Source organism: Lissotriton vulgaris, chromosome 2_2 (assembly GCF_964263255.1).
Source record: "Lissotriton vulgaris chromosome 2_2, aLisVul1.2, whole genome shotgun sequence".
Lineage (NCBI taxonomy): Eukaryota > Metazoa > Chordata > Amphibia > Caudata > Salamandridae > Lissotriton > Lissotriton vulgaris.
This window is the reverse complement of record NC_141688.1, coordinates 106,626,645-106,641,196: the sequence shown is the minus strand read 5'-3', so window position 1 is coordinate 106,641,196 and position 14,552 is coordinate 106,626,645. Positions and strand designations below refer to the sequence as shown.

Below are 14,552 nucleotides of genomic sequence, written 5' to 3'. Positions count from 1 at the left end.
ACAATACAAGCATGATCGCTACACAGAGTGTTTCGCCATTCACTGAGAATAAGTTGCAAAGAGGAGGCTCCCTCCCGGACCATTCGGTACCTGCCTTGGGAAAGTGTTGATCTTGCTGACTGCCATCAGTCACAGTATTACTCTTCGGACACGTCATCAAACCGCAATGTGGCGTAGTAACCCTAGACTGTCCACCCACAAAAGCCTCTATTACCATTTGTAAGGAAGTATCCAGAGGGGACTCCTTCGTCGCACCACTTAAATTACCCCCAAAGCCCCAGAGATGAAAAATAAAACAAGAATTCATTACCATTTATTTTTCATCCCATGTCCCGAACAGAGCATCTGGACAGGGCGGGGCCTGCTGAGTGACGGCAGCAGAGAGGAGGGTGGGCTGTATGTGCCCTGTTTAAAGTGCGCTTATTTTGGCTTGCCGTCTTGTGACAGCCAGCCACACATGCACACTTTAAACATCTCTAACAGCAAGTGCAGGCCTGCAGAGAGCTGTGGAGCACCGAGTGGGGCCACTCCCTCCAATCAAGGCGCTGCTCTTGAGAGAATTGCCAGGATTGGTCAATGGAGTTTCCTGCTGGACTGCAGTTGAAGAAAGAAGACATCCAGGGCCTCATTTATGAAAAGTGACGAATCTCTGCGTGTAAACAGCGAAGCATTCACTTTTCATTGTGCCCTTCTTGCGACATGCTGGATGCGTCATATTTACAATATGACGCATCATTTCGCAAGGAGTTACAGATACGTCAGTATTTCAGACGTATCTGTATGGCGCAAAAGTCACGCATTGCTGGAGTGTGTCACAAAAGTGACGCAACTCCAGCAATGTGTCCTTTCACATGGGCAAGCCCCATGTGAAAGGGTCTGCGTCAGTCTTACGCCTGCTGTGAGGCAGGTGTAAGAAATTGACGCATTTGTGTCCTAGAAGTGGCGCAGTGAAATCTCATAGATTTCACTGCCTCACTTTTACAACCCTTTCTTGCGTCAATACGCCCCCTTGCATACATTATAGCTGGCGCAGGTATAATGTGGCGCAGGGGTTTACAAAGTGACGCATCTACTTAGATGCGTCACTTTGTAAATATGGCGCAACAAGGCACATTTTTTACGTAACTGGTGCATCACAAAAAGTGACGCACCAGCAGCGTAAAAGTGAGGCACAGCCTCATAAATGAGGCCCCCAGTGCGGAGGACACAGTAAGTGCCCACTGTCCCACCTAGCTGCCAGCCGCCACTGTAAGTATTATAAATCTTTACTGCACAGAGGATTGTGGCCCTGTCTATAGGCTACATGGACGAACAGTCAGGCGACAAAAGTTCACCGGCTGCACACTACTTACGAGATATTTTTCGTCGGGTAAGTCAACTGCTGTCCTCTCACTACCAACAGTCTCCCTTTATCTCCTCACTCAGCAATAACAATCACCCTCCCCTTTTCATGTTATCATCCATCAAAGGTTCAGCAATCTTAAACCCTAAATATATGTTGATGTATATTGCCTACTTTTGTTTGGGTAGATATTTATTCATTATTCTTTTTCATTTAATGTTTACACAGAACAATTTTATTTCAGCAGGAGCGCCTCAGACATGAGGTGCTGTATGTTGAATAGAAGGTGTAAGATGCAGTAGAAACCAGAGTACATTTACCAGAAAGTGGGGAGATGAATGGGAACATTGGCAGTGCTTAATTTGTTAAAGAATAAGTGCTAGTGCCCAAAAGCTCTGCTCAGGAGCCCGTGGACGGTGCAATTAAACACTGGTGGCATCGATCCCAAGGCAGGTAGTCTGGAATCCATCTGGAGTTTTTTCAATCCACTACCATACCTTCTCGGCTCCTTTATCTCACTCCCGCGGGTCCCTGCTTTCTCCCTTTATGACGTTTGTTTGCAGTGCTTAATTTGTAAAAAATAAAAATAAAAAAAATAAGTGCCAGGACCCAAGATATTTCTGAAGAGGCTACTACAGCTCGCACCACCTATAGGTCCTGCTAAAGCAGACAGCTACCAGAATAAATTCCACCTACTACCATCACCCATCTATAAATGTGAAAGGTGGGGCTATACTAGGTTACCTGTAGGTATAATATTTGGCTGGGTACCCTGATGTTATCAGTTTTAATGATATATCGCATTGTTAAACACCACCACCCCTGAGCATTTTTAAAAATAGATTTATACCGCCACCATGTGGTGGGCTGTGAAATATGTGCCTGTTCTAAGAAATACGTGCTGGTGACGAGCACAGGCACAAATTAAGCACTGAACATTACATATATTTACAACTTGAGGCACACATGGAGTCATTTATTTGTACAGAATCACGTGGAATACGAAGCTTCCGATTTGCTAAGTAAGCAACTAAATCACTTGACCAAATAAATATCCACATCCAGAGTTTTCTTTTAACTTAATTACGCTCATGAAATGGAGTCCGTCACTCAAAATTCTTTGTTTCTCAAGGCAGCTGTGCTTAGCTCTACGCTGGTTATGATTTTTTTCTTATACATTTGTGCTTATTTACTTCTATTTCCTTCCTATTCTCACATGCACGTATTACACATGTTACATGCATGCTATTGTGTGCATGGTATTCACATATGCTGCTGCCTTCAAACTATTTACATAATACCCTGTGTGCAAGATCTAAGGGCATTTAATGAAGGAGTGCAAGACAGACTTTTTGAAGTTCACATTTTGTTATGTTAGGTGGTTTGGGCTGGGTATTTTGGGCAGTTTTTGAAACAACTTTAGTTTATGTTTTAAATATATGGCAAACGTTTTATGCCCCCGTGCAGCTGATAGACTGTATTTAATTAAATCAGAATTACTGTTAAAACAAGCAAATATAAGTACAATCTGTTTGATTTTTCCAGACCATTCATAAAGGCCCTCTTTCCAGAAAATCTTCATGCAGAGAAGAAAGGTCGTCCGACCACTGCCAGCAGTAAAATCAAGGTGTGTATTGCAAGGAAGTAGCCAGAAAATTAAAATACCTCCCACTTGAACCATACCTCTACTCTCACTGACCACATGAGGAAAGAAACCCCTACCCTCCTTAGGAGAGTTGTTTCATTCTTTACTCATTCATCCATCCATACATTCATCCATCCTATATAACCTTTTGTCCGACTGCTCCTTCATCCATCCTCTTACTTTTCATCTGTCAATCGTTTTACGATTCCAACCTACCGCTCACCTTTTCTTCCTTCTTTCCTTCCTTTCAGCCTTCCTGTCACCTCCATTATTTCCTTCTTCTATTTACCTATTTTTTGTCTTTAATTATTACTTACTTTTCATGCTTACCTTTTTCTATTTGGCCCTCTGTGTTTTTCTGCTATTTTCGTGGTTTCATCCTTTTTCTCTCTCTCTTTCCTTTGCTGTCCACCTCCCACTACACACTGCTATTTGTTGCCTAATGGTATTAATTATGAGCACCTTATAACCAGATCTGCAGACAGAAGAGGCCCATAAACAACTAATACATGTTTACAGTGACCCACTTCCTCAATCCATGGCACCCAATGGCAACCCCCGCTTAAGCCGCTTCCCTATGACTCTGTGGATTAAATTTAGCTTTTTATCATTGACTCATGCTGGCAGAGGGTTGGGTAAACCAGTATCCACCTTACATTCATTAAATTAACGCCCACATACTAATACAGATATTAAGGATTTATGATCTGTGTTGTGACTTTTTATGGTCTCTCCAGACTATTGCCAGAATATCTCCTAGAGATCTGTGTTGGAGAACATGTAAGTGGGCGTGTCCTGGTCCTTATTCACATAATAATAATAAGCATTACGTGTTTCATCAAACCTTCTCACACACTTATAGTTGACTGCATCCAAAACCCTTTCGCCTGCCCTCTTTACTAGATTGTGTTGGGTAAGCAGTACTTAATTTGTAAAACAAAATAGAAAAGAAGTTCCAGGGCCCTCGTCAGGAGGTTACAGCAGCTTGCAACACCCATTGCCCCTGCCAATGCAGCCAGTGCCAGTAGTAACACAACTATTAACCATCATACTCCTAAAGGTGTGCCTATTCCTGGCCTCCAAGCCTATGAGATCCGCTTGATTGGCAGGTATTAGTCCATTTTAATGTATATTGGACTAATAAACAACTGTTGCCTTGCCAACTCAAAACTACACAAACAGCGCCACCTTGTGACAAACTGGTACAAGTGCTGGTGTTGACAATTAAGGGCCGGTACTGAGCACTGGAAACCACTGGCTAAAATTCAGCACTGAGGGTAAGAGAGAGGATTTGCCTTTCTGTGCCTGGTCTAAGCACCACTTTTGTGAGTGTAAACTAGTGTTTGTGGCACCCATATTATGAGCTGAGATGTTCAACAAAATATGTTTTTGTCAATGTACATAAAATGTGTTTTTAAATGTGTTGAAAACCTTCACCATTTAAGTAATGTTTTATCATTGCCGGCTTCCGCCCAGTGGGATTGTCTTGGCACTTGTGTTTTTAATATACTTGAATCTGAATGTCCCATTGTCCATGGGGGTCCATTCCAGGCCTCATGTTGGAATCTTCTGAGCAGCACCTTTGGTGAATATTGCTCCAGCATGTTTAATCCACTTCTGCTAACCTATAGCTGTTGATATTAAAGAGCCGCCTTGTTCCCCAAGAGGTTGAGGACAATTACTTGGGGCCATACATCATAGTTTTTAGGTCGAGCTGATGTGGCATTCATGCGAAGCATGAATGCATCAGCTCGACAACTTATGCTGCCCGTATTTAGGAGAGCGGACAGCTATCAGACGCGCGCTTTCCCATAGTCAGATTTCACCTCGGGAGCGCGCGTCTGATAGCTGCGCATGCGCGGTGCAAGCCCTGGCTCTCACACAGACAGGCAGCCCCCACCCCTCTGCATGCACGCACGCACACACACAGGCGCAAGCCCTCGCTCACACACAGACACAGGCAGCCCCCACCCCTCTGCATGCACGCACGCACAGGCGCGCGCATGCACACGCAGGCACACTATCCCCTGCCTCGCATTCTCTCAATCACACACAGTCACGCATGCACACACACATGCACACACACACACACGCACGCACACATGCATACACACACAGGCCTTCACATTACCCCTGGCCTCCCCTCCCCTCCCCTCCCACTCACCGGGCTCTTTCGGCGTGTTCCGTGTCTCCTCTTCAGCGCTGGTCGGAGTCGGCCGGCTTCACTGCTTCCTCGGCGGCGGCGGGCGGAACTTCCTGCTGGATTGCAGGCCCCGCCCCCGTCTCGGCCAAAAGTGCCTGACTTCCGGTTTTCACGGAGCAGGGCTGCGGCGGTGATTTCGAATGCTCTACGTTATTGAATGGACGCAATTTACAGCACATCGTCACAATTGACGACGTCAAGCACGTAGACACCGGTGCAAGGTCACGCAGGGGGTCAAGAAACGTAACTCCATTTTGTAAAACCGGTAACCTAGCAACATACAGGAAGCACATCGGAACTCTTCCGTTAAATAAATATAAGTACTAACAAAGCTGAATTACTCATCAGTGACACGCACACTGCGTGTCATTTTGGCAAACCATTAGTGACGCACACAAGGTGTCATTCCGGAAAACATTACCTCATCAGTGACACGCACACTGCGTGTCATTTCGACAAACCATCTGTGACACTTGTTTTTACAGCGTTCCATAAGTAAGGTTAACAACCCCCCACATACACACACACACAGACACAGCCCCTTGCATGCAGTTTATAAACGTAGCCCTTTGCATGCTGCTGTAAAGTAGGTTTATAAACTACACAGGGGAGGTGGGGTTGATTGACTGCATCTTGGAAGACCTTGTTTACCTCACTTTTAGGAAGGAAGCTGACTCGTGGTATCACAGAAATGTAAATATCGGGGTCACCACCAGCCCGAAGCATAGTTTTTTTGTGGCAAGATTTCAACTGGAGGCGTTCTGGTTACTCGCAGCAGGTGCATTAGCCGACAGAATTTTCTCTTGGCACGTTTCTCGCTGGATCGGCGTGACATCAACCTGTGCGTTGATTGGGTGCAATTTATCCGTGTAGTGCTGCAGGCTGCAATTTCGAGAGATGCCCCCTCTAGATAAACCTACCATATGGGTGGTTAATCTGTAATGCTGTGGACGTGACATCCTCCGCCTGGCTGAGAGATGTCTCTCCTCAGTTGTAAAAAAAGAGAGATTACAAGTCAGCCAACGGTGCTTGCAGTATTATGCACACTCCTGCACAGACAGGGCTCTCGAACGCTTGCGGCGCGCTGTTGCAAGGGCCCTGCGACCTCAAGGCGCTTTGCTAAGCCAGCCACCCGGCCATTAACATGCAGGTTGTCCAAAGTCCAGCGCGGTGAGGCAGGCAATCCGCTGTCATCCAGCTGTTACCATTCAAGAGGCACTTGCCGCAGCGGCGTAAGTGCACTTCAGCACAGGAAGTTATCTCCAAGGCCAGGCCAGGCAAACAGGATAAGCACACTCGAGTCTGCGAATAGTGCCTCTCACTCTGCCTCCGTCCCAAGAAGTCCCCTTTTTAGATACACCCTGGCAAGACTTTTTATTTTAAAGGCTTTATGCTTCTTAATAAGTTCCTTCCGTTTATAAATGTCTTTATTTTCATGTCCTTCTGTGAAACCTCTTGTCAGAGTGGCACCATTTTGAAAATCCGCTGTGAGTTATTTTTTCCAAAGGTCTGACTTTCTTCTCTTTTGCCTGACTTGTTGCGGACTCTCCCCAGCCCCACTAGCATCTCAGAGGTCTCCTTAATAGGACTTTACATGGTTTAGTACCTCTTCACCCTCTTTTTACGGTTCACTGTTAATGCAATAGGTCTCGCATTATTAAAGTTTAAGCTATTGGCATTGTAAATGACAATGCCTTTTATTTGTTTGCATCGGTGCATAAACAAGCACTTTGTACTTATAGTCTATGCTTATGAGAAGCAAGGCTGGCAGTCTCTTTTACTGCCAGCCTTGCTCAGTGTAAGCATGGACTATACATTCAAAGTGCATGTTTATGCACCGATTGCAGATTTTAAAAACAAATGAATAAAAGACATTGTCATTTACAATGCCAATAGCTCAAACTTTAATAATGCGAGACCTATTGCATTGTAAATGCTTGTTTTTATTGTTAGTAACCCAGCACCCATAACAAATGTGCAGTTATAAAACATTCTGCAAAGCACATTTTGCTGCTTTCCCTGTTTTTGGTGCAAAGCCACATTCAAAAGAGGACATTTTTCGCACTGTCAGATCTTTTTATCTTGTATTATATGTGTGGGTGCTCCTTTCCAGCCCCCGGGCATGCACCTTTCAGGTACTCCAAAATGGCATCTAGACGCATCCGCAGAATGTGCTCCACCATGGTCATTTTCATAAAGGTCCTTCAGCTGCAGCCATTTAGGTTTTGCTTCTGCTACAGAAATGTGCTTCTACCTTTCACATAACCCTGCAGTTGGTTGTATTATATATAATCTCCTTTGCTCAGTTTCATACACTAGAATGTTAGAAATTAAAGGTTATTCATTTTGAATCAGGAGCATGTACTGAAACCTAACTGACTGTTCAATGTTTCCTTGTTCTACGTTTGCTACAATCTGTTAAGCTTTTGACACCAGTATCAATGTTGTCTTTCTGTTTATGCTATTTTGGTTGCATATCACAAGTGAGCATGTTGTTATATCTGACGGTTTGCTTTGACTGTTTGCTGTGGTTATTATATACGGTCAGGAATAAACTCACTTCAGCAAGAATGGATACTAAAGCAGTGCAAGACAGCTAGTGTAAAGAAAGATTCACGCAGCTCATCATTGCATCCCTTCCGGTTATCTCCAGTTGTGATAGCCTGTAAAAGAGGAGGAGACTTGAGCCTCTGGCCAGATAACAGATATATTTTTAGTGGACTGTCAAAGCTTACCATGCACACAAGAAATGATTTATATGAAATTGTGCTACTGAAGCATTGAAGGAAAATGTTATATTCAAGTTGGATACTGAGTATAGTACGAGTATGGAAAGTATAAATAATTAGAATAGTTTGAGAAGGTTGTGTGTGTCTAAATTGTGTCCTCACCGAGTGTGTGTGTGGGAGGAGTGTGATTGAGGCACACTGTGGACCTGCGTGTCGAGAAAGAAAAAAAGAAAACAAGAAAAAATATGATGACAAACTTAAGTCTTGTTCTTATGTGATGGCTTAGTCTGGTCTTATGACTCTCTTCAAGCACGTAGAGCATGGGCAACTTCAGAGAAAGTTAATTGACATTTACAGGGTTTTGAGTGTGAATGGTTCAGTCGTGCAACTGAACATAGGGCAATGGAGGAGAACTAAATGTTTGGTGAAGGTTGAAGGAAGTAGCATAGACAGGGAGCACTTATTGATTGAACTGGATAAAGAAATAATGGAATTAAAAATGGTGTAACATGCTTATGTTATCGAGGAGTGGAGTCATGGTGACCCTTGACAAAGAAGACGGAAATTTGACAGAGACATCAAAAAGTATGGAGAAAATGTATAGAAGCTGCCAGAGGAAGGTTGGAAGGAAGGAGTTCCAAGGCAGTAAACCTGCCGACAAGATTCCAGCGCTGTGTAAAGGAACAGGTGTTCTCTGGGAGGGAGAGGTGATACCATTGCCACTTTATCTCTCCTCTTAGATGTGTAAAGCTTCCCTAGACTGCCTTGTGGCACTGCCCAGGCAGGAAGTTAGGATCGGGAGGGTTTGAGGGACGGCAGTTGGCGCCAGCGCTGTTATGAAGAGCCTTGACGAAAGAAGTCTCCATCTCAGATTCTTCATAGTCGTCCTCAGTCATGGGTGGCGGTTAGAACCAGTGGCCCTCCTGGCTTGCCCTTTGGTATCTATGACATTGCCATGGCTACTCCTTGCCTCAGTAGCTGTGAAAGTTGTGTCAATAAGAGGAAGTAAACAGTTCTCTAGAAGCCCTGTGTACTTTACGTAGCCCAGCTCTGCCCTTCCCATAGATTCTCAGTGACGATGACGAACAGGAGGCCGTTAAGGCACGAAGGACAGTAAAAGAGGTCAACGCCATACCGCTCCCATCATCCTCCCTTTCCTCGCCTTGCTGCTGGAGCTATTGGCTGCAGCTCTTGCTTTTTACACAGAGTTTTCAATGCTCTAAATAACAGTTATTGGTATTTTCCAATTTGTGATTCTCAATTTTCGACCTTTAGAAGGATGAAACACTGGGTAGGTCTTGCCAAGAATGGAACTCAATTCCTGCTAGTAAATACTTCTGAGAGGAGGGAAGGCTCAGCTCATTCAGCTATTTCTCCAGCATGTTACCCATAATTCCACAGCTGGGAGGAGTGAAGCAGGTCTGAGCCCATTCATAAAATAAATACTACTTTCTTAAACATCACATGTAATTTAATCTGTTTTTATCTAATGCTTTCTAAATATACTGAGTAAAATAGAGGGCAATCAGGTAAAATAATGCCTTACATTGTAGAACAAAATAGAAACCGTGAGTCTCCCGCTAAAATTGAGTGTTTCACCCTCCAGAATGCTACATAAAGTTATACGGTATGCAACGTTGTTGTGTCACCTGGGGTCAAAGGGTGCTTGATGTCACTTCCGGTATTCTGATGAATTGATGTGCTTGCCCAAGGCAGTGATTTAAAGACATGTTGCAAACGGCAGAGATTTCTTATTGCAGACCAGATGTTGTTGCAGTTCGTGTTATTTATGTCAGGAATTGTACCCTTTGGCGCCCCTAAATGGTTCCCACAAACCCAACAGCGCCAACCCTTGCCAAACTGTGGCTTTCGGATGTTTGAATACGTTTTATCTCAGCATGTAGGCCGCATGTCTTTATATTTCTGCCCTGGTCAGGCTTTTTTATGGATCATTCAGCACAACTTAGAATACACAGGATATTTCCAGCTGTGGTTCTTGAGAACATCACAGCTGCTCAGATGCACATGTGTTCGTTTACTTCTTTGTACCTGACAAGCCAACTTTTTCGCATTATCAGCTTTAGGACAAGAAACTCGGAAGTAAAGCCAATCGCTACAGACGCTGTTTTGCATCATTCTAGGTGAGAACCAACTCTCCTTTATTGGAGGCTCACCAATAAAGTCTGCAGTGCTTGACGAGGGTCACTGCACCAGGGCTTCTCTGCGCTACAGCACTCTGCAGCACGTTAGATTCAGGGGTCGTAGTTTGGCTATTGCACCAACATTTACTGCACCTTAGTTTATTGGATATTATGAAGCAGAGATGCTTTTTTTACAGGCAGTCTACCTTTTCCTTTAGCAATGACGTCACGCATGAGGTCGTTTGTGACACCGTATGGTACTGTTGCTTGTTATGTTACGCATACCACTCACCCAGGAGTATATTCTGCACTGATGTGTAGGAGGCTGCTAGCCGCCATGTCTGGTTCCTACGTGGAGCCAAGTTTTCAGTTTCTGACTGAATTCTAGGACTGAGCTGGCAGCCCTAATGTGACGGGGTGCTAACATAAGCTATGACATCAGTGCGAGCATCCACCAATGGGAGTTCACAGCAGTTTTCTATCATCAGAAACAGTTGGGTGGGGGACACAAGAAGTGTCTTCCCTAAACCTTCCCTGTCTAACCTGGCTCAGAGAGTCTGTCACCTGAGCCTGCACTGGGTCAGTCAGCCGATCAGTCTATCACCATAGACATCATTCCTTGCCTAGCGCTAAAAAACCTGCGCATTAATATCGCTCAGACACAAGTCCTTCGGTTACCAGGATCCTTCGCTGTCAGTTAATGAACCAGTCATTATTAAGTGTTGCCTGTTTGGGCGCCACTTATATCTGCTGTTTCTAAACACTGCAGATAAGAGGCGCTGCTATTAGCAAAGGTAGTAGTACTCAGTCCGATGGTCATTAGCACTGATGAAGCAGTATGAAACATGTCAGCCTGCAATGCCTGTATAGACCAACTATTACAATCATAGCAGTGGAAACGACAGAGTAGCACTTCTCAGAAATATGAGTGTGGCTAAATTATATTCACCCCGTGTTGTTTTTGCTAAATTATATTCTCCATTTCTAAAAAGAAAAGTGAGTACAACTTGTATAATAAAGGTACTCGCCAAAAACGGTTGTTATATGGGTGAACTGGTACAGCCGTCAAGCAAGACAATATAGTAAGCACGTAGAGGCACAGTCATAGTGATATAGAAACAGCAGGCATGCATTTAACCCACAAGGACTTGGTCAAGGTAGAAAATATATCTCAGGTGTGTAAATAGCACATATGTACCGGCCAAGTCCTGGAAGAAATGAGCGGTGTCAGAGATGTATGGTAGCTCTGGTGGGGCACTGTCCACCAGGGATGTAGTTGCATCCAAATGGTTGTGATGGGCCTTATTGGTCAAAAGGCAAACGTTATAGTAATGTATGGTGAGATATAGCAATGGAGTGAACTTCCGCTGCTACATATATGCTATTTACACTTCCCACATAGATTTTTTCACCTTGGGCAATCAACATCAATAGACCTTGCAGTTGTTTCTGCACAGAATCAACATCAATACTGCCATGAACAGCCTTTGACAAAGGCCTCGTGGACGAAACACGTTGGAGGTTTCTGAAGACTGATTGGAATGAAGACTAATAACTGATTACACTTGACTTCTGACTTCACAGTGCCTGCTGCCGGGGGCACTAGCCAATGCGAAAGGCAGGACATAGATCATCATTAAAGGTGTAGTTTAACAAACATATAACACGTGGCTTTTCCTTCTTCTGCTCCGTTCTTCTAGATGATCAGTGATAAGCAGAAAGGAGATATATATTTATGGCAACATGTTTAGTTTTTCCACGATCTAGGAAATTATATGAACAATAGAATCTCTCTTCATGTTTCTACACATTCTGAGCTAAAGCATTTTTTAAATATGATTTGTATTTATTTATTTATTTATTTATAAAGTTTTATATAGCGTAAACTGAATCTTTTTGCACAAAATGTGGCCCCGTTTTTTAATATTGTTAATTTTACACTAGAGTTTCTACTTCTGTTTTTCTTGTTTACAAATATTCTATCTAATGCATATGATAAAACACCACACTATGGATGTAAGAGGTTTGTGGGTAGTGATGATGTGATTATAAGGAATAAAGCACCCTCTACCTTATATGGATATTTCAAGTCTCCTAACAGTTCTGTGACCTTATAAAAATAACTCTGCCTTCAGCCTCATTCCTCTATATGGTCACTGTACTTCTAGGTGACTAGTATTATCCTTAATATGTGTTGCAGGGGGTACTTTATCCCTCATATATTTACGAAATACTGTATTAGCTAAAACCTTTTTGGTTGAAAATATTATTTACACTAGTAGTAAAATTCATGGTATGGCCCTTTTTCAATGTATTTTCTTCACTCTGTCCTACTGGTAACTGAGAACCAAGATATATGGTTTAAAAGAGAAATTTGCTTCAAGTGCAGGGTTGTAATTAAACTCTCTCATTTTGCCTCATCCCACACAACAGTTCAGCCATGCTATTCCCACTGCAGATGTGTTGGAAGCCCTGCAGCTGTGGGGTGACTCATGAGTAAATATTGTTTCTTCTTCTTACAGAAACAAGCCAATGACCTTGTCAGCACTCTGATGAAATGCACTCCCCACTATATCCGCTGCATCAAGCCCAATGAAACCAAGAAGCCTCGAGACTGGGAGGAAAGCAGGTATGAATAGGTCCTGGAGTAGTGGCGGTAGTCGCAGGTCGCGGGGTGGCTGCCGCAGACATTGACATGCACTGTGTATAATTACAAAAACACAAAATAGAACCTGAAAAGCCAACAGGTGACTTTACGGCAAGTAATGTTCATCAGGGAAGGAGAACTCTTACAAACATTCACTATGTTATGTTAATATGTTTATAGAGCGCTTGTATACCCATGAAGCGCTTCTTGGCACTGCTTGAAACTACAGGTCAAGGACATTATTCAACATGGACTCTAAGGAGAGAAACAACCAGGTCTTCAGTGCTTTCCTAAAGGCCAGGAGGTTAGGTATAGATCTGATATATGCCTGTTGTAGGCCTAATCAGACCATAAGGGAAGGCCACTGAAATTACTCAGTGGTGCTGAGGTACATTACTATAAATTTACCAGATTTGCCATGTAATCCATCATCTGCAACATAATTTGCGGATTTCAAAAAGATAACTGCTGTTGCTATCTTAAACGCACCGGAAGTAAAACAATCCGAGAACTACAGTTTCTTGGCAGACCCTTTGCAAAGGCTAACTTGTCACCATTCAGTTGCTGCTTGCTGTGTTTAGTGTTAGACTGGGACGGTGGAGGTGAAACTTCTGGCCGAACAGAGGTGACGAAAGATGTCTCCATCTCTGATTCGTCTTAGTTTTCATTAGCCATGGGCGCCAGTTAGTACCAGTGGCCCTTTGGTATCCCTGACATTGCCATGGCTACTCCTTGGCTCAGTAGTGAAGGCTGTGTCAATAAGAGGAACTAAACAGTTCCTTAGAAGCCATGTGAACTCTGCGTAGTCTGCACTCTGCCCTTCCCATTGAGTCTTTATTGAGTATTACAGGGACAAAACAGCAAAAGAAAACGGCCACAGAATATTCTGTGGTATGCCACTTAATTGACCTTTTCGCTGCATGTTTAATCAACAGTGCTGCATAGTTTAGACCTCCATTGCTGCATAATTCCAATCTTTCGGTACATAAAAGTCTGCAACATCCGCAAAAGAAAGTATTTTTTTGCTCCAACTGTTTTGGTGAGCCCACGAGGCACGCCAGCATACCCGGACAGTAGTATACAGAATGTAAGACTTGCATTGTGAAGTAGACCATACGCTGGGTACAGGAAGAAATTAAGCGAATCACATCACGAAAATGCATAGAATTTGATAAGCACAATTTGATAAACAACAAGGGTAATTAAACATTTTGGATACAAGAAAAGATGAAGTGAAATATAAATTGGAAAACATTAGAACAGATAGACCTGAGGAAGCTCTCGCTAATGGAGCGAAACACATTGGCTGTAGTTTGGGTATCTATTGATCGGACAAATAAAGCATTGTTTTAGGAATACTAGAAGTGGCTGGACTACTTTATCTGTCATAAAAGACTTGAAAAATTAGTCAGTGTGATATAGACTAATATTATAAATTCTAGGTAAACCATAAAGTCATTAACCAGAACAGTGACAGACTAAATGATGTTTAAGTATGGATTCTGTTAAGATATAAAGTGCCACGCTCATTTCTTGAAATATGTAAATGGTTGTGTTAACTTTCCCTGGGTTGTGTTTGCCTTTCCACTCAACCTTCCTGTTGGTCTAAGTTGCTCTAGAGTTTCCCTAGAAAGTACCACAATTAACAGAAAATAGTAGTCACAGCCCTAGGAAAGACAGCTTGTTGCATAATTATCAGCTTTAACCCAGAGTAAAAATAATATTTTCAGTGAGTTTCCCACTTTCTGGGAGGGTACATGCTATACAAGATGTCCAGTATGTCACAGACAGAAGTTTCCATAAAGTCATGGTTCTATCTCTGAGTCGGGTATTCCCGCACAATAC

At 43.2% G+C, this 14,552-nt stretch overlaps 1 protein-coding gene across 2 annotated transcripts in view; it reads left to right on the top strand.

Moving 5' to 3' along the window:
• MYO1E (myosin IE) overlaps positions 1-14,552 on the top strand; it is a 635,008-nt gene that overhangs the window by 458,578 nt on the left and 161,878 nt on the right. For both annotated transcript variants that reach the window (XM_086959387.1, XM_086959385.1), the window contains exons 16-17: positions 2,888-2,969; positions 12,583-12,689. In XM_086959387.1, coding sequence (XP_086815513.1) covers positions 2,888-2,969; positions 12,583-12,689 — 189 coding nt within the window. The remainder of the gene's footprint in view (positions 1-2,887; positions 2,970-12,582; positions 12,690-14,552) is intronic.